At 45.1% G+C, this 24,091-nt stretch overlaps 1 protein-coding gene across 2 annotated transcripts in view; it reads right to left on the bottom strand.

The window, feature by feature from the left end:
* syn3 (synapsin III) overlaps positions 1–24,091 on the bottom strand; it is a gene marked incomplete at both ends in the record, with an annotated part of 105,933 nt that overhangs the window by 73,576 nt on the left and 8,266 nt on the right. For both annotated transcript variants that reach the window (XM_080022457.1, XM_080022458.1), the window contains 4 exons: positions 253–342; positions 924–1,080; positions 8,984–9,075; positions 17,803–17,860. In XM_080022457.1, the coding sequence (XP_079878583.1) occupies positions 253–342; positions 924–1,080; positions 8,984–9,075; positions 17,803–17,860 (397 nt within the window). The remainder of the gene's footprint in view (positions 1–252; positions 343–923; positions 1,081–8,983; positions 9,076–17,802; positions 17,861–24,091) is intronic.

The raw sequence follows: 24,091 nt of genomic DNA on the forward strand, positions 1-24,091 counted from the left end.
TCTAAACTCCACTGGTGCTATTTGTTGCTGTGCCGGGTCAGGGCAGGAGACAGCAGGAACGAATGCTGCGTTTCACAGGAACTTGGAAAATTGTAATTCTTGTTGGTAGATGATGCTGCGTTTCATAGGGAACTCTGAAAACTAGTTCACGACTAAACGCAACTTACCTTGTCCATGTGTATTGCTGCCTGCAGCAATTTTATCATCTGACTGATTTTGGGGGGGGTTTTAAGAGAAATGGGCAGCACTCACCATCTGCGTGTGGTTGGGGTAGAAGGTCTGCTCGTTCAGGGGGAACTTCTCGGGGCCCAGGGAGTGGTAGAGTTTGATCATGTGAGAAAACTGCAAATGGGGGGAAAGAAAGACAGAGCGGCCGTTTGTAATAAGTCCATGGTCCCAGGGCGGTGGAGACAACAGCTTTCCTGGGGGTGACAAAGTTGCCAATCAAATTCGGGCCAGCGTTGAGCATCATGTGTGGTCTGGTTGCTCCCGTTGTTAAAAAAAATATGTAAAAAAAAAAAAATATATATATATATATATATTTTTTTTTTTAAATATATATTTATATATATACTTTATATTTGTTATTTATTGTAAATAAATTCTAATAATGAATGATAATAATAATCATAATAAAAATCATAATAATAATAATAATGAATAATAAATCAAATATATATGTACACTATACATGATCGTTTATTGTTATTAATTTATTTATTATGTTGTTTATTTAGAAACCACTGTTAAAAAGTTAGCGCCCCCAGCCCCGAAGACGTTATGAGACCGTGAACCAGTTTGATGCTTTGTTTTGTCTGGCGTCTCCAGACAGCGATGGAGACAGCGATACGGTTTGAACCCCGGGACGCCAGGTGCTACAGCCCCCCTCAACGGGTGAAAATCAATCATCTGCCGGCACCCACCACCCAGGGCTTGCTGCAGAAGTTGTAGATGGAGAAGAGGGAGTTGACGCTGGCCACGCCCCCGAACTGCAGGCCAATCACCAGGCTGCGGTAGTCCTCGCCCGGCGTCATGCTGTAGGCGTGCTGGCGAATCAGGACAAAGTCTGGCTTGAAGGACCTGCAGGAAGAGAAGGGAGACACAGATGAAGACACAGATTAGGACACGGCGACGGTGGACGATGTCAGATAGACGCGTTTGTTTTGTTTTGGCTCGCTTCCAAGGAACTGCAGAGACACGCGGTTCCCCGGAGACGCGAGAGCGCGGGCTGAGGCGATGAGGACGAAATGGATTCCCTCCCTTTATTCTGTGGACGCTTGTTTGACGTTGGACACTACGCTAATTAGCGTCTCTGCAGGAAAAGTGAACTGACCGCGCGCAGAGGTTTACCTGGCGTCACATTATACACATGCACACACATCTACACATGGGAGGGCTCACAGGTGACCTAACACTGCACACATGACGTCCATCTGGGACACCATTATGTCCACTGGGGACTCCAATATCAACAGTATTTTCTCCAGGGAGGGGGCGTGTTTGCTTGCTAAAAGCTGTTTCACACTGTCGAAAGTTTGTAATCTTCATGTTACTCCGTCCAAACCCTCACTTAGACCACACACACACACACACACCACACACACACACACACACACACACACACACACACACACACACACACACACACACACACATACACACACACACCACACACACACACACACACACACACACACACACACACACACACACACATACTTACACCACACATCAACGTTATGTCCACTGGGGACTCCAACATTATGTCTATTGCTCAATGGAACATCAACAGTATTTTCTCCAGGAAGGGGTCTTGGTTGCTTGCTAAATGCTGTTTCACACCGACGAAAGTTTGTAATCTTCATGTTACTCCGTCCAAACCCTCACTTACACCACACACACTTACACCACACACACACACACACACACACACACACACACACACTTACGCCACACACACACACACACACACACACACACACACACACACACACACACACACACACACACTCGCTGTGGTGCATTAAAGTGTGTGTTACGTAAGATGGCAGCCGTCGTGTCCGGACGGCGACAGAGCGACTCCAGCTGTTGCCCTGTGCAGCCACAGTGAGTTTCTGCTGTTTGTAGCAGGACGAGCTGGGAGGGACTGCAGCACCAAAACAAGCTCAAGCTTGTTGACTCAGTTCAGAAAGGAAGGAGTAGATGGAGGTAGAATAGATTACATGTAGAGTAGAGTATAGCTAGAAGAGGAAGGTAGAGCAGAAATATAGTAGAGGTAGAGTAGAGTAGAGATAGAAAATGGAAGAAGATGTAAAGTACAGTAGAGGTAGAGTAGAGTGGAATATAGTAGAAATTGAGTAGAGTAGAGGTGGAGTAGAGATAGAAGAGGGAAGGACAGGTAGAGTAGAGTAAAGGTAGAAATAGAGTAAAGGTAGAGTAGAGTGGAATATAGTAGAAATTGAGTAGAGTAGAGGTGGAGTAGAGATAGAAGAGGGAAGTAGAGGTAGAGTAGAGTTAAGGTAGAAATAGAATAAAGGTAGAGTGGAGTTAGAGAAGAAATAAAGTAGAGGTAGAGTAGAAATAGAGTAGAGCAAAGTAGATCAGAGGTAGAGTTGAAATAGAGTTGAGTAGAGGTAGATTAGAGTCCAAATAGAGTAGAGTAAAGTGGAGTATAGGTAGAGTAGAGTAGAAATAGAGTCGAAATAGAGTAGAGTAGAGTATAAATACAGTAGAGTTGAGTAGAGTAGAGTAGACTAGAGTAGAGGGAGGTATATGGTAGAGGAGTAGTACGGGAGATAGGGTAGAGGTAGAATGGGGGAGTAGAGGTATACTGCATATACTGTTTATACTGTATATACTGTGTGTGTATATATACATATATATACTGTATATGTATATAGTATAATTTTATATGAAGAACTCTGCAGGAGGGAGGGGTGGAAGGAAGGAGAGAGGGAGGGAGGCAGGGAAGGTGGAGGAAGGGAGGGAGGGAGGGAGACTTTATCTTCCTCCATCGCTCCGTCGTTCATTGCATGAGGACGGTCGGGGAATGACACTGATGTGAGGCAGCAACATACCAAGCAGCAGACAATCGGACATTGTGGCCTAGTCCTGGAATGGACGGAGGGATGGAGTGAGAGAGAGAGAGAGAGAGAGAGAGGGAGAGAGAGGGAGGGAGAGAGAGGGAGAGAGAGAGGGAGGGAGAGGGAGGGAGAGAGGGGAAAGTGGGAGGGGGAGAGAGAGTGGGTGGGGGGGTAAAGAGGGCGGGATGGAGGGAGAGACTGAGAGCGGGAGGGAGAGAGGGAGGGAGAGGGACGGAAGGAGGGAGGGAGAGAAGGTGGAGGGAGGGAGGGAGGAAAGGAGGGAGGGAGGGAAGGAGGGAGGGAGGGAAGGTGGAGGAAGGGAGGGAGGAAAGGAGGGAGGGAGGGAAGGAGGGAGAGAGGGAGGGAGAGAGGGAGGGGGGGAGAGAGGGAGGGGGGGGGGAAGGAGGGAGGGAGGGAAGGAGGGAGGGGGGGGGGAGGGGGGGAAGGAGGGAGGGAGGGAAGGAGGGAGGGGGGGAGGGAGGGAGGGGGGGAGGGAGGGAGGGGGGGTGCTCTGGCTTCTCTCTTCTCATTTATCTTCCATTATTTTCTCTTTTCCATTCATGGTTCTTTCCTTTTCTTTGACTGTTTTTACTCGTCTCTCTGCTGCATCTCCTCCTCCTCCTTTTCTTTTCCTTCCTCTTTCATACTTTTCTCTGCTCTGCTTTCTCTGCCCTTTCTTTCTTTCTTTCTTTCCTCCTCCTTTGATTTGCTCTCCTTCCTCCTTCCTCTCCTCCTTTCCTCTTCTCTCCTTCCTCCTCCTTTTCTTTTCTATCCGCTCTCTTCTCTCATTCCCTTCTTTCTTCTCCCTTTCTTTCTTTCTTCTCGTCTCATCTCCCTTCTCTCTCTCTCTCCTCTCCTCCTCCTCTCTTTTTTTCTTTCCTCTCCTTTTCATTCCTGTCTCCTCCTCTCCTTAATTCCCTTTCTTTCCCTTCCCTGTCCTCACCTTTCAGACTCAGTCCTGAAAGAAAGAAAGAAAGAAAGAAGGAAACTCCTGTGAGACGTCCTTTCTTATCTTTCTTGTTGTTGTTGCAGGGCAGTGGTGGTGGTGGTGGTGGTGGTGGTGGTTAAAGTCGTGGCTCCGGGCCCCGGGGCCGGTTGGAGCCCTGACAGGCGCGCACACACACACACACACACACACACACACACACACCCAGGCCCCGGACGCCAAGAGGGACCACGGCCCTGGATCTGGTCCAGAGACTCCACACACATTCACATGCACTGGTAGTGCTGCGCCAGGGCGGGGCTGGGAGGGTGGGGCTAGGGGGACGGGGCTGGGAAGGTGGCCTGGTAGGGTGGGGCTAGAGAGACGAGGCTGGGAGGGTGGGGCTATGAGGACAGGGTTGTGAAGGTGGGCTGGTAGGGTGGGGCTAGAAAGACGAGGCTGGGAGGGTGGGGCTAGAAGGACGGGGCTAGGAGGGTGGGGCCGGGAGGGCGGAGCCACCAGAAGCATATTTTACTACTATGTTCAATAGTATATACAGTAGAGTATAATATTTATATAAGGTATTAGTACTACATTATTTAGGAGGCATTTTCGTCCAAAGTCGTTGGAAGGTCACCAAACCTCCATCACAGTCTCATCTGCTGCCAATCATCTCATGAAAAAATGAATAATAAATGAATAAATTAAAAAATAAACAAACAAACAAATAAAAAAAAAAAGAACCAATAATAAAGATAAAATTAAAAAACGAAACAAACAACAAATAAATAAATGAAAATAAAAAAATAAACAATCAAATTAATAAATAAATATATGAATGAATAAAAATGTATAAAATATAAAAAATATATGATAGAAATGCATAGCTATTATCAGTATTATTGAATGGTTAAATGTCGATGTCTCTGCAGGACTTCCCTGCCTGAAAAAAAGATGGACGCTGTTAATTACACTGGGACAGCACTGGGTGTGTGTGTGTGTGTGTGTGTGTGTGTGCGTAAGTGGCTGTAAATTTCCCTTTTCGTCTTTTTGTGTGTGTGTGTTTCTTTGCTATATCTTATTTCGGTGCATGCACATGTGTTTGTGTGAGTGTGTGAGAGCGTAGGCGAGAGTGTGTGTAATTTTGCTTTTACATGTATGTGCGCTTGTTGCTTGTGTATGTGTGCATATACTGTAAGTATGTATGTGTGTGTGTGTGTGTGTGTGTGTGTGTCTTTGTTGTACATCCCTGTGTTTTACTGTGTGCGTGTGTGTGTGTGTGTGTGCGCGCGCGCACATGTCTGTTTGTGTTTTTTTCTATCTTTGGGCTAATTGTTTACATTTGACAATAACATTTTGTATTTTATTTTATTTTTATTCTCAAATTCTCACCTGAACACATTCTTAATTCATGTGGATGCACCTGATGGAATGAACTGATGGCGAATGCCGTTGGATTTACAAAACTCATCAAAGGGTAAAAAAAAGGAATGGGTCTCTCAGAACAACTGGATGCTTTCTATCTTTACGGAGATCCACGGACATCCACGGTGGTTATTCTGACGTTTCACGTCATGTTCTCATTTTGGCCTGTTATTATGGTATGGACGGTGTCATTACTCAGGCCATGTGACCGTGGGAAACCCCAGCGAGCTTCCACTGGACGCCCAAACTGCCCCGCCCGGGTCATTACTGGCAGCTCTTCAGAGGGCCTCCTTTGGGTACAATACAATCCAACAGGGCTATTTTGTTTTTTTTTCCACTCATGTCACTTTCAGTCTTTATAATTTTGTATTATTTTAGGAGTTATTTAAAAAAAAAATTTTTTTTATTAAATTTTGTATTATTTATTATTTTTTTGTCAATGTTGTATTATTAATATAATAATAATAATAATAATAATAATAATAATAATAATAATAATTATTATTATTATTATAATGATAATTATAATAATAATAATTATTATTATTATTATTATTATTATTATTATATTTTAGCTTATTATTTTTGGGTGGAAAAAAAAAACATACCAATGGGGTGGGATCATACAAAAACAACGATTTCAGAGCAGGACCGATTTTTTAGAAATGAACATCTAAAAGTGGTAGAACGGGGCTTATCAACACACTGGCTCTCCTGCTTAACATATTACAGATCAAACAAGTCAACTTGAGTTGGACAAAGGTCTCATTACTTCACCCCTATCTGCGATATGGACATTTAAGGAGTTGACACAACACTTATAATAATACACGGCAAAGTGCTTTGATCATTTTACCATGATGCTATACTATATACAGTATATATATATAATCTTGGTTGATGTAACACTATTCTCACTGGAGTTCCACTTGACAGAATCACAAGCTTTGTTCCCCTCCCCTAACCTCCTTCCAGTTAATCGCCAGTAATTTGTTCAACAGTTTTTTTTTTACCTCGGGAGGAGAAGGCCGTGCAGGGGCGTTAACTTTGGGTCCGTGCCTAATCACGCTACTCCGCCGCTGTAATGGTCTTTTGAGTCCAAGTCAGACAGACATCAGGCAGACGGCTGGACAGCCTTGGCAGAAGATAACACGGAGCTCCGCGGGCCCATGGAAAGGCATACCACAGCTGCTTGGCGGCGGACCACTCCGCTGCACGGCTCGTGCTCTTGCTCGCACTCCCACCTACAGTATGACGGCAACCTGCACGTCCTATTTCCTGGTCTCACATTGGGGTTGGTGAGGCTGCATGTGCAGATGGAGTGAGGCGTGTCATGTTCCGATATACCTTGAATTGTTCCGTCAGACGTCTTGGTCCTCCGAGCCTACAGAGGGAGCTGGTGGTCATTGATGGTATACGGAGGTCAAGACGGAAGTCACAGGGCTTGATACAAGCTGTTGGAGCCACCATTCTAAAACTTAACAAGGCGTAGCTTGCGAAGCCAGTTCCGTCAGACAACTCGACCGCGCCACACACCTCCACGCCCTTATTTGGCCGGCCTCTTCGAGCAGCCAGCCCCTCGTGCCCCGCCTGCCGCGCTTCCTCCACCTCGCCTGCCTCCACCTGTTGGGCTCCACTCTTCTGTCCAATGGGCGGATTGGAACCCATCACTCCTGTATCTTCAGCTCAGTCAGCCAAACTCAAAGCATGTTAAATAAATAAAGATCATCTCGGTGTTAATCTAGGAGTTGTCTGGAACCTGACCGGGGGATTGCAGGTTGGGGGTTTTCACGGTTCCAGTCCGGGGGTTTTTTTTTTAATCGACCGCCGGGATTTGCCGATCGGCATCAACCCAGAGGGATCTGCGCAGGGCTGGAGCGAAAACACGGAGACAGGGGCCCGGAAATGTTCCTGATGCCCATTTGACGGAATCACTTTACCGACACAAGTCCACCGACAAACACACACGTGCATTCTGAGAGAGGCCTCGGCAAAACCAAGCACAACAATCACAAAAATACCCTTTTCCCAAAAAGCAAAAACACTGTCATACAGCACCGTGGATGAAACCCTGAAGACAAGACAGAGGAAAGAAGTGGAAGTTAACTCTATCATACTAATATATATAAGTATATAGTATGTATAGTATATATATAAGTCATAAAAGAGCAGCTTTTTGGGGGCTGAGAGGTACGGATGCCCTCTGAGACGTGTTTACGGAGGTCAGCCCTGAAACAACATGTCCGCCCGTTACGGCGACCTTCACGGCCGAGGGAAGCAACGCGGTTGGAACTCGCAGTAAAAATACAAAACACGTGCGCATGCCGGCGTGCGCACGGACAAGGATAGAGACATAAATGACACACATACACACACACACACACACACACACACACACACACACACACACACACACACACACACACACATTTACATGCATTCCACAGCGCACAAAACTATTCACACCCTCCTCCCCTCACACTACTGTAAAAAACTGAACATAACGACCTTGGTCCAGGTCATTGCAGTGCACATTTACACCATGTTCCAAATTATTATGCAAAAGATATTTTCCTCTGATTTTCCTAAATAGTCGATGCAAATGACAGTCAGTATAATTTTCAAGTCATCAACCGTTAGGGTATAATTCAAATGATATTGAACAAACCTCTCAATGATTAACAGTATTAAGTATCAAACAGTATTTCTTTCAAAAATAAAAAACTCAAAATGCACTGTTCCAAGTTATTATGCACAACAGTGTTTCAAAACATTTGATAGGTTGTAAAGAAGTGAAAATGGTCATTTGTTGAATGTGCAGCATTAGGTCATATTTACTGAAATCAAAAGCTGTTTCAATCAAAAACATCTTAACAGGCCAAGTGACATGTGAACATAGGAGCCTTCTTTCATATCACCTGCACTATTCTTGCCTCCATTGAACTTGTGAGTTTTTGGAGAGTTTCTGCATGAATTTCTTTGCAGGACGTCGGAACAGCCTCCCAGTGCTGCTGGTTTGATGCCAACTAAGAGCATTGAGCCTTGCACTAAGGTTCTCAATAGGGTGGAGGTCAGGGGAGGATGGGGGCCACACCATGAGTTTCTCTCCTTTTATGCCCACAGCAGCCAATGACACAGAGCCTTGTTGGGACACGGTGGCCATCCACCAACTGTCCACTACTCTATCCATCTGCACCACCCAGGGCTGCACGGCACTCATCAGTCAACAAGACTGTTTGAAAATGAGTCTTCATGTATTCCTGGGCCCCCTGCAGCCCTTTCTGCTTGTGAGCATTGCTTATGGGGGGGGCAATAGTAGGTTTATGCACAACTGCAAGCCTCTGGAGGATCATACACCTTGAGGTTCGTGGGACTCCAGAGGCACCAGCAGCTTCAAATACCCGTTTGCTGCTTTGTAACGGCATTTTAGCAGCTGCTCTCTTCAGCCCATGAATTGTTCTGGCAGAAACCTGCCTCGGCCGCAGCGCCTCCGGCCGTCCGGTGTCGGCCAGGTTTGTTCGCCGCGAACAGATCGTTTTGCGAGTCGTACCTGACCACTTTGGTGCCTCCCTTGGCGACCTGCATGTCGATCATACAGCCCGTGTTGACATAGGACGCCAGGTTGATTTCCGAAAACTCTGCCTGGAGGACACAAAACCACGCACACACACGCACACACACACGCGCACACACACACACACACACACACGGTTACAAGGTATAATCAATAATGGATGAAGTTGTCACTTTGACATCCCCGTGCTGGGAAATAAACAGTTTTTTGCGAGTCATTTGAAATGTTTGATGCATTGAAATGTATATATTTTTATTTTATAAAAGATGTGACACTTCGGGGAGAGTTTTTCACCAGGTTGAACAGCAGCTGTGAGCCAGTCAGTGAGTTATCCCGGACCTCTAGGGTGTTTGTTTTTTGTTTGGCGATGGAACTCCCTGCTGCAACCACATCCATGTTTTACAAACAACTGACTGAAGTCCCAAATCACAAGTTAAAATGGAATGTGGAAAAACCTAACGTGTGGTCATTCGCTCACCTTCAAATGAAACTAAAATTATTTTCAGATCATACTATTATGACTATATTACACTATTATATATTATATTATGAATCTTATTATACTAATAATTAATTTTAATTTTTAATTTTGAATATTTTATTATTTCCATTTTATAATATTTTATTTTATATATATTTATTATTATCATCATTTTTTTACAGCCTTTTGACCACCAGTCCTCTGCCTCTAAACGTTGCTCCCAGCGCTCGCACTGCCGACTTCTGCCCTCCGTTGCCCTCCAGCTCGTGAGCCGAGCGTTTTGGGAGAATCTGCTTTGTTTACCCCCGGTTGCCATGGCGCTGAATACCTGACGATCAGTCGCTGTTTAGGGACTTGAGCGAGGGGAAAGCAGTGGTCATGACAGGACGTCCTCTCGGCCACATACAGACTCATGGGATGCTTGAAATAAGCCCCGACCCGGAATTCCAAAGAATTTGACTTGACAGAGTGCAAATAAAGAGAGGGAGGAAGACAGACTGGCAGACGGAGAGAGAGAGAGAGAGAGAGAGAGAGAGAGAGAGAGAGAGAGAGAGACATAGAGAGAGAGAGTGGGGGGGGGAGGGAGGGAGAGAGCGAGAGAGAGGGAGAGAGAGAGGGAGGATATTAGTGGTAAATTGAGTTATAGAGTCCCAGTCTGAGGCCAGACTCCCACAGCTCCTGCACGGCTCCCACTGTGGGAATGGGACGCTCTGGACACAACAGCTCTATAGAGGGAGAGCACCAGTGGAATGTTGACGTCTCCCTGACGCACATCAAAACAACACATTTTTAAAGGACAGGTTGGCTATTACATCGGGATTTCTATTTTCTTTGCGTCCGACCCGGAGCCTTGGTGAAAACCTCGGTTCCCATCGCTTGTTTGCGACTGTTCGCAGCGACGGCCTCGCCGGGCGCTTTGCTGTCGGGGGGGGGGCGGCCATTTGTGGCGTTTGGGTTTCTGCATGCGCTCCTCCACGGTGGCCCTGAGGGGTCAATGCACGGCAACTTCAGAAAACACATGCAAACTGACAAAACATAACTGCTTATTAGGAAAACACATGCAAACAGACAAAACAAAACGGCAACCTCAGAAAACACATGCAAACAGACAAAACAAAACGGCAACCTCAGAAAAGACATGCAAACAGACAAAACATACCCCCCCCCCACACACACACACACACACACACACACAAGACGACGAGAGGTTTCACACTGTGTCCCCAGCTTAAGAGAGAGAGAGATAGAGTTAGAGAGAGAGAGGGAGAAGGGGCGCTGTGCGATGTTCTTTAATCTACATCCATGTCGGTGTGAAGAAGGTTTCCTCATCAGGATTTTTACAACCTCCTCACGTTTCCCTTTCATCCGCAATTCACCTTCAACCCACTCCCTCGCTTTTCCCCCCCAAAGAGAAAGATACGCAACTGAAAAAGCAGAACATTCTGAAAATAAATATCATTTCAAGGGCTATCAAACAATTGAAATAATAACAGTAATAGAATATAATTAAAGAATTGTAACAGTAACATTGAAAAATATAACACTGAAAATAAATATTGAAAAAAAATGAAAACATTGTAAAAGATAACATTGAAAAAAATTATATTGAAAAACAACATTGAAAAAAAAAACATTGAAAGAAATAACAATAAAAAAACATTGAAAACAAACATTGAAAAAATAACAATGAAATTTAAAAATTACACTTAAAAATTACACACTTGAAACAACTACAGTATATTGAAAAAATACTATTAAAAAATAACGTTGAAAAAAATAAAGTTGAAAAAAATAACATTGAAAAAAATAACATAGAAAAAAATAACACTGGAAAAATAACATTGAAAAAATAACACTGAAAAATAAAATTAAAAAAATAACATTGAAAAAAATTATATTGAAAAAATAACATTGAAAAATAATGTTGAAAAAAACATTGAAAAAAGAACACTGAAAAAAATATTCCTCACGCCATTAGCAGCAGATACTGATTAGACACATTCTGTATATTTGCTTATTCTCTGCTAAAGACTCAATCCTGTTACAATTTGAGGACATGTTCAGCACAGAAACCTTATTATTTAAAACAAAGTCAAATTTTTAAGAGTTACAAAGGCCAAAAGGCCCCTGACGCGTGGAGTCACCCAGGACAGTAAACTAATCTAGGCTCAAAGGGCGTGGGGGGGGGGGGGATCCGACTGTCGGACGTGATCACAGATTCGGTGTGAAGCCGGCTTTCCTACGCCGACAACATTTGGAAAGACGCCGTAAGTGCAAAAGCGCGAGAAGTACGAGTGGAAAACTGCAGATAAAGGACCTTTTAACAGCGGCCGCTGGAGCCTTCGGTGCGACTGCTGAGATAAACCCGGCTTAATCACACGCTGATGCAACTGCTCGGTTTCGGAGAACACTGCACCATTCATCAGGATTAGGTATTTGGTTGGTAATCGCTACCACCTAGTACAAGATTGGTATAATTCACAGAAAAGCCAGACAAGTGGGGAAGAGGGGCCAGGTTTGGGCCGGTCTGCCTGCATAAAGCTGCGGCGGAAGGCTTTTTATACACTTTATTAATTGGTTCTCCATATTTGAGTCATGCTCGTATCTCGCGTATCGAGGAGCAGCGGGCTGCCACGTACTGCGGCAGCGCTCTGCGAGGGACCCGTGTGCTCGGGTGCTGCTTGGCCTGTGGCCAGCACCTCCCTCACCTCACCAGCAGGGCGAGGGCAACCGCTGACTAGCCCACTACGATGGAGCCCAGTGGTTGGGGGCCTGGTGTTGGCACCCGGGCAGCGCTTCATGCTTCCAAGATACTTCAAAGGGAGTAAAGGAAAGGCGTTATGGGTGATGGATGAATCCCTTCAGGACGCCCGTGGATCCGTGGAGCATAGCGATACACACTCCTACACCACCGAGTGCAAAGTGTGGAGCACATGTGTCCAAATTTGTGGCGTCCGTTGGTCCTGTTATCTGCAGCAACGCACTCTGAGTCAGATTCCATGAGGAAATTTCTTGGAAGCCAACGAGCCGGGAGTGAGTGGGTTGCCAGGTTCAGGCCCAGAAAGGCCATTCTGCACCAGAGGCAACGCCCTGGGGAACGCTACGGCCGGACCTCCAGGGCACGAGGTGATGAGGTCATCGCCCCCCCTCCCAATCTGGCAACCGCAGGAGTCCAACGGGCCAAACGGGGATTATCTGTCGCTTCTGACTGGGAATTTTTTTTTGGGGGGGGGTTTAAACAACGGGGTTAAAAAGTAAAAGTTCCAAGCTGTAGCTCTACAGCGGCGGGGGCCGATCTGCAGCCGCCGGTGGGGCCTCGCCGGGGGATGATGAAGAAATGATGATTTGTTCCAAATTAAATGCTTTGACCTCGCTAACGCTGACCAATCCACAGGTTCCAGTCCCAACGCAGCGATGGGAAGGGGCGAGACCCGGACAATTCCCTGATCAAATGTGAAAATCCTGACGTGTTGGATCAGATATTGATTATAATAACCACCATAACCCTCGTCCTTGTGTATATGAACATCACAGCGACACATTTTGTGTGTTTTCTGATGCTGCCTGGCAGCATCTTGAGGGAGGTACACTGTGACTAATCTCCACACACAAAATATGAAAATAACTCGGCGGCGTGAAGCTCGACCGCTACGTACCGCAAAGTCGATACAGGGGTCCGGGGCTGATTCGCCGAGAAACTCATCAAAAAAAAATCCACGCGGCTGCCAAGGAACAAACCACGGCGAGTTTGCGCGAGATCACAGAAGCGGCCGCGGAGAGGTTTTTCGATTTTGTCACGGCTCCGACGACAGGCCTCCGCTCATGTTCGGCTTCATCCGATCCGGATGTTTCCTTATAAGGCTTCAGGAGCTGGGTGGAAAGCTGAGGGCCCCCACGGTCGCACCCACCCCCCCCCCACCCCCCCAGAGGCCGTCGGGTGAACTGCGTCCGAGTTTTCGCATCCCAAAATATGTCAGCGGAAAACGGGAGGGCTTGTATTTTCCAGAGCAACAGCGAGCCGCTTGCTCAACATGACTTATTTACTTAGTTTTAAGCCCAGTTCCAATAAAAGAAATACAGAAAAACCTTGACCGACGTCACGTCCAAACCTGTCGCATGAGTTGGAAAAGGTGAACTCATCATATCGGGGGGGGGGGGTGATCGCTCCAGACACAAAGTAAAGATGATTAAACTGTATTTCTGGGCCTGGGTTCTTATTTGTTATTGCTTCCCAAACTCTATTCAATGGAAATGCCGCCGCTGGACGCTGCTCTGGCTGAGGACCCCGTCTGAAAAGCTGTTTCCATTTTATCTGCCAAAAATACAAAGCCGTGTGGTTCCACATTTAACTTAAACTCGCAAAGAGTGATATCCTATATCGTCAAGTATCCCAACAAAAGCTCAACATCATTTGTGGAGATGAGAAAAATTAAAACATGTAAACCAATGAAATAAAACATCTATTACAATGTATATATTAAAGTATGTATTAAAACAAAAAAAGGATGGATCTGAGCCTCTTTGACAAGGACCAAATGTGATGCTAGACAACTGGGTCAGAGCATCTCCAAAAGCACAGGTCTTGTGGGCTGTTCCCACCCTGCAGTGGTTACTACCAACCAAAAGTGTCCAAGGAAGGACGACCGGTGAACCGGCGACAGGGTCATGGACGTCCTAGGATCATTGATGCACATGGGGAGTGAAGTCTAGCCCGTCTGGTTCGATCCCACAGAAGAGCTACTGTAGCACAAAGTGGTGAAAAAGTGAATGTTGCTATGATAGAAATGTGTCAGAACACATGGTCCATGGCAGCTTGCTGCGTGTGGGAGCGCTCACAGTGTCCATGCTGACCCCTGTCCACCCCTGAAAGCACCTACAATGGACACGTGAGCGTCAGAATGTGCTACCAAAATATTGTTAGGTGGGTCAGAGCTGTTTAGGCGGCATGAGGGGGATCTACACAAGGCAGGTGGTTTCAATGTTGTGGCTGATCATATATATATATATATATATATATATATATATATATATATATATATACAGTAAATCAGTGGGTATACACACCGATCAGCCACAACATTAAAACCACCTGCCTGATATTGTGTAGCTCCCCCTCGTACCGCCAAAAGCAGCTGTGACCCGTGGAGGCATGGACTCCACAAGACTCTGAAGGTGTCCTGTGGCATCTGGCACCAAGACGTTAGCAGCAGATCCTTTAAGTCCTGGAAGCTGGAGGTGGGGCCCCCATGGATCAGGCTTGTTGTTCCAGCACATCCCACAGACGCTCCATCGGATCGAGATCTGGGGAATTTGGGCTAAGTCAACACCTTGAATTCTTTGTCATGTTCCTCAAACATATTCCTGAACATTTTTTTCCTGTTGAAAGAGGCCACTGCCATCAGAGAAAACCGTTGAAGGGGTGTACTTGGTGTGCAACAATGTTTAGGGAGGTGCTACGTGTCAAAGTAACATCCACATGAATGCCAGGACCCAACGCTTGCCTATTTTTCATGCTTCCAACACATCAACTTCAAGAACTGACTGTTCTATGCTGCCTAATATATACCACCCCTTGACAGGTGCCATTGGAACCAGATGATCAATGTTATTCACTTCACCTGTCGCTGGTTTTAATGTTGTGGCTGATCGGTGTATATAAATAAATAATATTTTACGCCCCACATTTTACGCCCCACAATTCCTTCAAGGACCCCACCTTGGTTTATGAACTGGTTTTGCACAGGTTGATTTCTTGTGGGGGGGTGACTGATCCTCGCTGGCGAGTCCAAAATAAATAGAAATAAATAAAACACCTGTCCAGTACTCTGGAAACCAAACATACAGTATAAAGCTATCGTTTGTTTTGGCCTTTAAAAAAAAACAGGCTCAATTAACTAGCAGGAAATACAAAAAAAAAAAAAAAAAAAAAAAAACACGTTTTCAAAACACATTTTGGCTCATGGACAGGTCGTGGACGGGCCTTGGACTGCAGGTGGACGGGCCAGTGGACGGGTCGTGAACAGGCCATAGCGAGGATGTGGACGGGCCGTGGACGGGTCATGGACGTGCCGTGGACAGGTCATAGACGGGATGTGGATGGGTCGTGGACGTGCCGTGGACTGGGTTTTTTTCTTTTAATCGTCGTCCACTAAAAAGGGTTGAGTCCGGCGAGTCGCTGGCTTTTCACACAGGGATTGGGTTTCCCTTCTCGCCGCGACTCCGTGTGAGGTACACAAACAGCCGCACGACGGGACCGAGCCTGCAGGGTGGAGCCGGCTGCTGAGGGCAATTAGCGACAGCCTCGTTATCCTGAGGGTGGAGGGGATTCTGGGAAAGGAGCGGAGGGTCTGGCTACAACAAAGTAGGTCAGCGCAGCCGCCCCCCCCCCCCCTCTGCCCCAGCTCAGATCGCAGAGGCCTTCGGGGTGTAGACCGCGCCGGCCCTGGAGCCAGTAACTGTTGATTTAAAGCGCCGTTCAACTCCGCCACATGTTCTTACGGCGGCTTAATGGCTGATCAAGATGCTCGGGATGAAAAAATAAAAAACATTTAAATAGGAGCAAATTAACTTCACATGTCGTTTAGAAAAGTCTCGGTTAAGACCGAGGAGGCCGCGGCCGTACCGTCCTCCTCCCCGTCGCCTTACACGCCTGAGGATGATTAGGACGCGACCGCAACAGTCAGGAGCTGAGAAAACAGGCTTTTCAAAGGCGCTGGTCCGGCCTCTGTGGTTCCTATTTTCCTTTCTGCCATAAAAAGTGCAGCGCTGGCTTTTCAAAGACGACTCCGGCCCCAACAATGGCTTGCAGATGTACGGAAACGCGGGCGCTTTGGAGGGAAACAGACGCTATCTGTGTGCTGTAAATACTGTACGTCTAGACTTCAAGGATTACGCCGCATATTCGCCGGCACCGGCACCGGAGGCTGGGTTAGTTTGGCGGGAAAAACTAGAGATCGTTTTTTGTCACATTCTGCTTCAAACACGCAGTATTTCAGCCTTCTCATCAAAAAATAAAAAATAACATTCTTGACCTTATGGTTTATAGGGCATTTAGGCATTTCCATTTTATTATTATTGTTATATTTTCTCAGTAAAATACACAATTTTAAGTATTCCAGTCCGGGTTCCGACCCCTCCATAGTACAGAATGTGTATTCTATTATAAGTATTGAATGATCTGGCTATTAAGCATTGATTCTGGTGACTATGTTATCTTGATTATTTTGCAGTACATCTTTTGGTGCCGTATTTGACGCTGTCGATCATGCAATCAAATGGGGTTGACGTTCAGGCATCAGCAAGTAAGAGAGTAAGTAAAAATGTATTTATATAGCATATTTTCGGACAATAACATTCCAAAGTATTTGAACAGAGGACCAAAAAGTACAAGCAGCATTGAGACAGATACAAGATCACACAAATACTAAAAAACACTATTACAAAGAGGTTTATCATAAACGAGCCAATCTAAAAAAGTGGGTCTTCGGGCGAGACTTGAAGCAGTCAACAGACTCGGGACACACGGGCAGACGGAGCTAAAAAGACCAAGGACCGGCCACCCTTGGTTTTCAGCCCTGATGGAGGAATCACCAGGAACCCTTGTTTAGAGGATCTGAGGGAACGATTGGTGCTGTACGGTTTTTAAAGATCAGTGATATATATTTTATATATATATATATATATATATATATATATATAATTTGAATCACAGTATTTCTTGGTAAAGTTGCACTTTAAACTTTTAGTTGTTTATTTCTAACATACAACTCAAGTTGTTTGATTTAAAATATGCATAATACAGTAAATATATATTTATGTGTTTGATTTGCTTTAATCTTTTTTTTTTTTTCTTGTTTTGATTTTGCTGGGTTTTCTTCATGGAGGCTTTCTTTGTTGTTTTTCCTCCAGCCTTCCTTTATCCAATCAGGGTACTCCACTGACACCAAGCTGGGCATATTCTGTCCAATAGGACATGAGCAATACAGGAGTGCAGAAGAAAGTGATTCCTACGTAAAACTTTTTTTTTAGATGTAGAATGTATATATAAATATATATATATACTGGGGCCGGACTGTGTAGTGCTTCAAAAGTGATTAAAATAATCTAAAAATCAATTCAGAATTTGGTGCATCAGTACTTAAACCCTTCACCTTGTGGCGTCCCCCAGGGCTCTATTTTGGGCCCACTCCTCTTTTTCCTTGACCTGACTTGATGCGATTATTGTTGTTACACAGCGTCTCCAGGTATGGTGCCGTAGTTTTGGGGTTTAGCGCAGAGGAAACATTGTGTAATGTTATGAATAAATGTCACCTACCTGTTCCACTCTGATCTCATACTCCCCGTTCAGCTTCTTCCCCCGGAAATACTTGGCCCTGTTTGGAGAAAAATGGGAGAAAAGAGAGGTCAAGATGGAAAAACAACAAATGAAAATTCTATTGGGGCTGGGACATTGTTGATAGAAGTACAGGCTCCTTGATTTCATTACTGCTTTTAAACAAAAATATGACACACTTGGCAGAGACAGACAGACAGACAGACAGACAGACAGACAGACAGACAGACCGATAGATAGATAGATAGATAGATAGATAGATAGATAGATAGATAGATAGATAGATAGATAGATAGATAGATAGATAGATAGATAGATAGATAGATAGATAGATTGATCAATCACATAAAAACAGGCAATACTATGACAAAAATAACCAGAAAATTAAAAAAAAAATTGAATTATCTCATTATCTACAATCTCAGGATCACAAAGGACATATAAATGGATTTCCAACTTCGAGAATCAATGTGCTGTTAAATGTTCTTGTTCCTACATTCAAATCACCCAAACCCAGAGCTGGGTCAGGTTCAGAGTATGAAGCCAAGAAGGAGCGGAAATGAGGACTTTTACTTTGAAAAACCAAAAATTGTTGCAGGGGCGCCCAGTCCACCCGACCAAACCAAACAAAGAGCTCTTTGTTCTGAGTCCGACAGCACGAGACTCGTTCTGGGGAAAAGGGAAAAGAAACAAACCCTGAAACCTCCCGCGCCGCGACATAGCAACAGAGCCGATCGGATCTGAGGATTCCTCTGGAGATAACGCGCCACCTGACAGGAAGTTCCTCCCAGGCCGACAACCCCCGAGAAGCTCCGCTTGCGCCTGGAAAACAGGAATTCCTTCATTTGAAGTCATTTAGAGTCTTAATCCTCGTCTATTACGGCCTGGTCTCCTTTCTGAGACACATGCCCGAGTTTCACCCGAAAGGGGTCAGAGAGCGGTTGTAATACTTTGAGGGAGTCCTCCTCCACCTCCATGAGCGCTGACGCTTCTCCCCGAGGTTGTCTTTGTTTTAGGCTCATTTAAAAAAGAAGAAAATCTCCTTTAGTGTTATGTCCACTATGCGTATATCTGTGTGTGACTTCCCGCTTCCAGGTCCAGAAAGCAGGAGTCAGCCCATTGAGATTAGGTGAAAAGACAGCCCGGTAAAATCTTCTGGACCAAGGTCCGGGTGGAGAAAAAACACGGCAGGACGTTTACTTTCCGGACTTTCTGGATCTTGAACTGCGCTCCACTGCTTGGCTGCTATTTCTGACACACAACTCTGAGATTTACTTGAAATTGATCTCGAGTGACTTCAGTCGCGGAGGCAGGGGAGCCGTGGTGTGGAGAGATGGGACCGATCCGATCCAATATCGGTATCGGGCCAATACTGACATCGTTCAAATCCGATCCAAATTTAATTCCGTTATCCGGTAATTGCGTTTTTTTTACGGAGAAAATCGGTTGAAGTCAGACATATTAAAATCTCTCCTGTGAAAATAATTCCCTCTAAGCACAATTTGAATCAGTGCTGGCCGATAAAGCGATAACAATAATTATCGCCATATATTTTTCCTTGATGTCCAAATCAAATGGACTCGATCATTTCGATAAAAAACGCCGCAGATCTGTTCATTTACGCGATCGGCAAATTGCAACGAAAAGCCAATCAGTTTGGACGAGCTAAAGCTGACCGCTCACCTCCGACCAATCACGTGGTGCATCGTTGGGACATCGTTTTTTGGGATATTTATGTTCCGACCCAAAGCAGACGGTAATCCATGTGTATTTTATCCTTTGTGCAGTTGAATATGAAATATATTTAGGACCTGCAACACCACAAACTTTATTATTTATTTAGACTTACTTGCCATATTTATTTTGTTTTTTGATTTGGTCAAAGTTTTATTTTAGTGAAATGTTCATTAAAGCAGCTGCACTTGTTCCTTGCTGTTCACAAATGGAAATTATTTGATTTCAAAATCGTAGTATTTATTTATCAATTTTTGAACCGGTAAAAAAATCCTTACTCCACCAGGGCGGCCCCGCCCCGTCGCTGCGATGCGTCAACGCCGCTGCGGCCGCGTGGGAACGGGCGGGGCTGGCCTGTCAACAAACACAAGCACACGGGGGAGCTGCCTTTTTTCTGGGTAAAAAAAAAACAAAGAAAACAAAAAACACCATAACGTTTACGTTTCTCGACCCATTTCAATGAGTCGTTTTTATATTCAAGGGTTTATGATCTACCTGGAAAAAGAGAAAGAAGCGCTCCGGTGTCAACTGTATTCATTGGAACAAACATAATGTACACTGAGAAACTCCACGTTGCCTTGATGCTGACATCAATGGGAGTTTTATGAGACAAACAGAAATAACTTTCTTGAGGTGCAGTGAGGTCTGAGGAGGAGGGGAAGGAGGACACACTTGTTGCATGTCGTCACCTCATTCTAAGAGTTAGAACGTCCGTCTGCGTCTCCGCCCTCAAATAAATGCAACAAGTCCACACAGCCCTGGCTCACGCCGTCTCCGGGGGATGGAAATCACCAATTTTTGGAAGTTCCCACCGCGGGTGGGGGGCGCTCGGCTGCTCCGGTAACAAATCACAAGCTGTGTCGCATTCAGTGTTTATTTAACGTTAGAAGGAAGGGTGTCCTGCACCCGCCGTGGTGTTCCCGCCGCGATGCTTTGTCGATATACATGTAGAGTCTGCATCTGGTGATGGCTTATTCTGGGGTTGAGTAGTAAAAATAGAATTTATTATTATTTATTGACTAATATCGCCGTCACTATGCGTAGTCATTTGATAGTTTTTGATGTTTGTTGCTGAAGATACCACTCATGTTAGGCTTTCTAGCCATTCTAACGTGCCTCAAAATCCATTGTGTTCCTGACGCTCTGATTCAGTGGGTGGAGCCTCCCTCCTGAGGCCACGAGTTATGTGAGCCAATGCTGTTTGAGTATGGCTTCGGGGTTTTGTCCAATTTACTCTGTAACTTTCACATATTTTCCCCTGATCCAAAATGTGTTTATGAACAAATTTGAGGTGAGAAATAATCAATCCAGCTGCTGAATCTCCACTCATATTAGATCTACGAGGCCTCATTAAAGGTTTGGTCCAACTTTGGTTGACATGTTCCGAGCTTGTGGGACACTGCACGACGACGCACCGGGCCTCTCACACGCGTGTATTTATTGTTTCATGTAAACGTAAAAAAATAACATAAAATAATAAATACATCTACAATAAAAACGCTATTTTTACACACAGCCGATGGGACTATACTTTGTCATTAGTTTTTTCCTACTTGGTTACTGAGTAAAACTTCTACTCTGTTATGTTTGTCTGCTGTACATTTGAGCTTCCTGCTGCAGACCTCCTGTCAGGAAACATAGCTTCTATTGCTTCATTAAATTACTGTTGGTAGCAGCTGTTTGTCTCGAACCAAAACTGTAAATAATTACTGCTGCGTCAGATGGTGCCGCTAGAAACGATCAGAGATGATGGTGATATGTCTTCATCAGCGTGGCGCCCCGCCCAAAATTTCAGTGCCAAAAGCGCCGCTGCACCCGAGGTGGAGGGAGCGCAGCAATGCAGCAAAGCAGGCAGGGCAGGAGGGATCGGCGGATGGTACGATGACGGCGGCCAAATAAGGGCGTGGAAGCACGTGGCGCCGTCGAGTTGTCTGACCCAACTAGCTCTGCATCATTTGTCACATTTTTGTCATTTTTACTGTATTTACTGACATTGTGCCTGGATATTTGCCCACTTGGTACTCCCCAGGTGGGACTTCCGGGTTCAGAAGGTAAAATTCCCCCCCAGAATTTTGATAACGGCCAAGTCTTCTGCATCATGGCTTGGCTGGAGGAAAGAACATCATGGCAGCACTTTTACTTCCTGGACTTTCCGGACCTGGAATTGTCCTAAACTCTTTGGCCGCTATTTATCTCCTCACCATCTCTCCTTGGAAAGCTGATCTCTGGTTTGTGTTCCTTCTCAAGAGTCCTTGCTCGTCTCTCCGGGGTTTTTTGGGAGTTTTCTGACTGTCAAACTGTCCTTTGAACGGTGGCCAGTAAAGCACCATTGAGACCATAACTGTGATAAAGGGATATATAAATAAACTTGAGTCAGTGGTAGCATAGGGAACAGCCGCTGGAGCAGGCAGGGCTTCAGCACCCTGCCCAAAGGCACGCGGGTAGGCCAGCTGTTTGTTGATGCGGCGGGTGTTGGACCTCGGACCTTCAAGCCAGAATAAATCCTACTGATTACTTTCCAATCTTTCCGCTTCAATACTATTTGAATGCTTGTCCGACGGCCACGGATCATTTGAAGCGCTGGAAATTAAAATAATAATCAAGAAAAACACGTCTTGTTCTCATAAACAATATGAATGTTTGAAAATTAATACTTGTCCGACCGCCGTCACGCTAGCAACACATTCCAAATTTCAAAAAATAAGGGGTTTTTTTTCAAATCGTTGACATCAAAGTTAGAACTGCTAAAAAAAACACTTTTAGGTACCGCTCACCGCTAAACGTCCCAGAGACACAGAGACACAGAGACACAGAGGGGATGTATGTGGACGTATCGCGCAAATAAAATAATAAATATGCCTACGAAATAAATCCAGAAATAAATAAAGGGGACAACAAATATTTGTTGCACTGCGGTCCAGTCCATGATGATATAAAGGTTGGAACTCGCTGGTCTACAGTCCTCTGACTTTTCAACAGTAATGGCAGAACTTTCCTGTCTTTATTAGTTGCCATACAAATATATTGAGATAAACCATTTCTACCACTGTCTAGATACGCTCTAGTTTGTAAATATCTGACCCCCCTCCCCCTCCCCAGCCAGTGTGTGCTGGTTATCAATCTGTCGATGGCTTGAGGCTTCAGCCCCGTGTGGTTTGGTTTGGGGATGGAGGCTACAGGCTGCGCGCCGGCGGGTTTGGGTTTCTGGGACGAGCCGTGTGGGCCTGGAGCCTGCGTCTGCACCAGCACCGCCGCCCGTCCCTCCCAGTGCCTGATCGTCCTGCAGCGGAAGGTGAAACACTGCGATTTCTCGCGTATTCTCGTACGCCTTGTTCCACGCATGCAGGTGAACACTCTGTGCGGCTGTTCAGGGCCCAGCCCACTGGGGGTTGGGGGGCTTCCAGTCTGGGGAGAAAAGCCATCGGAGCCATCGGCGAAAGCGATCCGCCGCGCGTCCAGGCCGAGCGGCGGCCTTGGCATTAATGAACTCCGGTTCAGCCAATGGCCACGGGATGCCGCTCCAGAAAAGCTCAGACTGGGTGGAAGTCAATAAGAAAAAGCTTCCCACTTGTAAAAAAAACAGTGGAAGTCAATTGAAAAAAAAATGCTTCCCACTCGTGAAAAAAGCAGTGGGAGTCAATGGAAAAAGTAGAAGCTTCCCACTCGTGAAAAGAACAGTGGAAGTCAATGGAAAAAGAAGAAGCTTCCTACTCGTAAAAAAAAAAGAACAGTGGAAGTCCATGGAAAAAGAAGAAGCTTCCCACTCCAAAAAAAAGAGTAGATAACTTCTAAAGTCTTTCGAGAGGTTTACGTCTTCTAGGGGCCGACTCGCCGGTTATGATATCGGAAGTTATTGCTCCATAAAGAACACATTAAGGCCTCAAGATGTGTACATTTGGGGGACGTGGTCGACTTGATTGACATGTCTCTCGCTGGCGTCCGAGCAAGGTGGGCGTGTCCTTTAACACCCCCACAAGACAAACAATCAGTAAATTAAACCGTTTCAAAACTCCCAAGTGGAAAAAGGGAGATTTTTCCAGACTGAAAGCATTAAATACAGTAAATACACACTATGATATATAGAGTGAAAAGTATAGATGTTTGTCTCTGAATATACAGTATACAGGCACTTTACACCTTACAATAATAATAACATCGACAATAATAATAGTATTTCATTGTTTTAATTCTTCTCATTTATTCTTTAGGCCTTTTTTATTGTTTTCTGTTACTTTTTAGGTTTGAATTTATTGTTTATCACTAGATTAATTTTGAGCTTTATCACATATTGCCATTTTCCTTTTTTTCAATTTTTATCGGTATTACTTTATGATTATTGCTTGATGTTTTGATGTGTGCTATGACATTAAATATCTTTATACTCATATTATATTTATTTTCATTTTTTCTTTAATATATATGATATATTTCTGGTTTATTATTTAACCCCCCCCCCCCCCCCCCAACCTCCCCTGCCCAAATCTATTAAGCTCTGGAGCGTAAACCCAAACTCCGGCCTTCAAAAAGCGTCTCCTCA

The sequence above is a fragment of the Zeus faber genome (assembly GCF_960531495.2).
Source record: "Zeus faber genome assembly, chromosome: 21".
Taxonomy (NCBI): domain Eukaryota; kingdom Metazoa; phylum Chordata; class Actinopteri; order Zeiformes; family Zeidae; genus Zeus; species Zeus faber.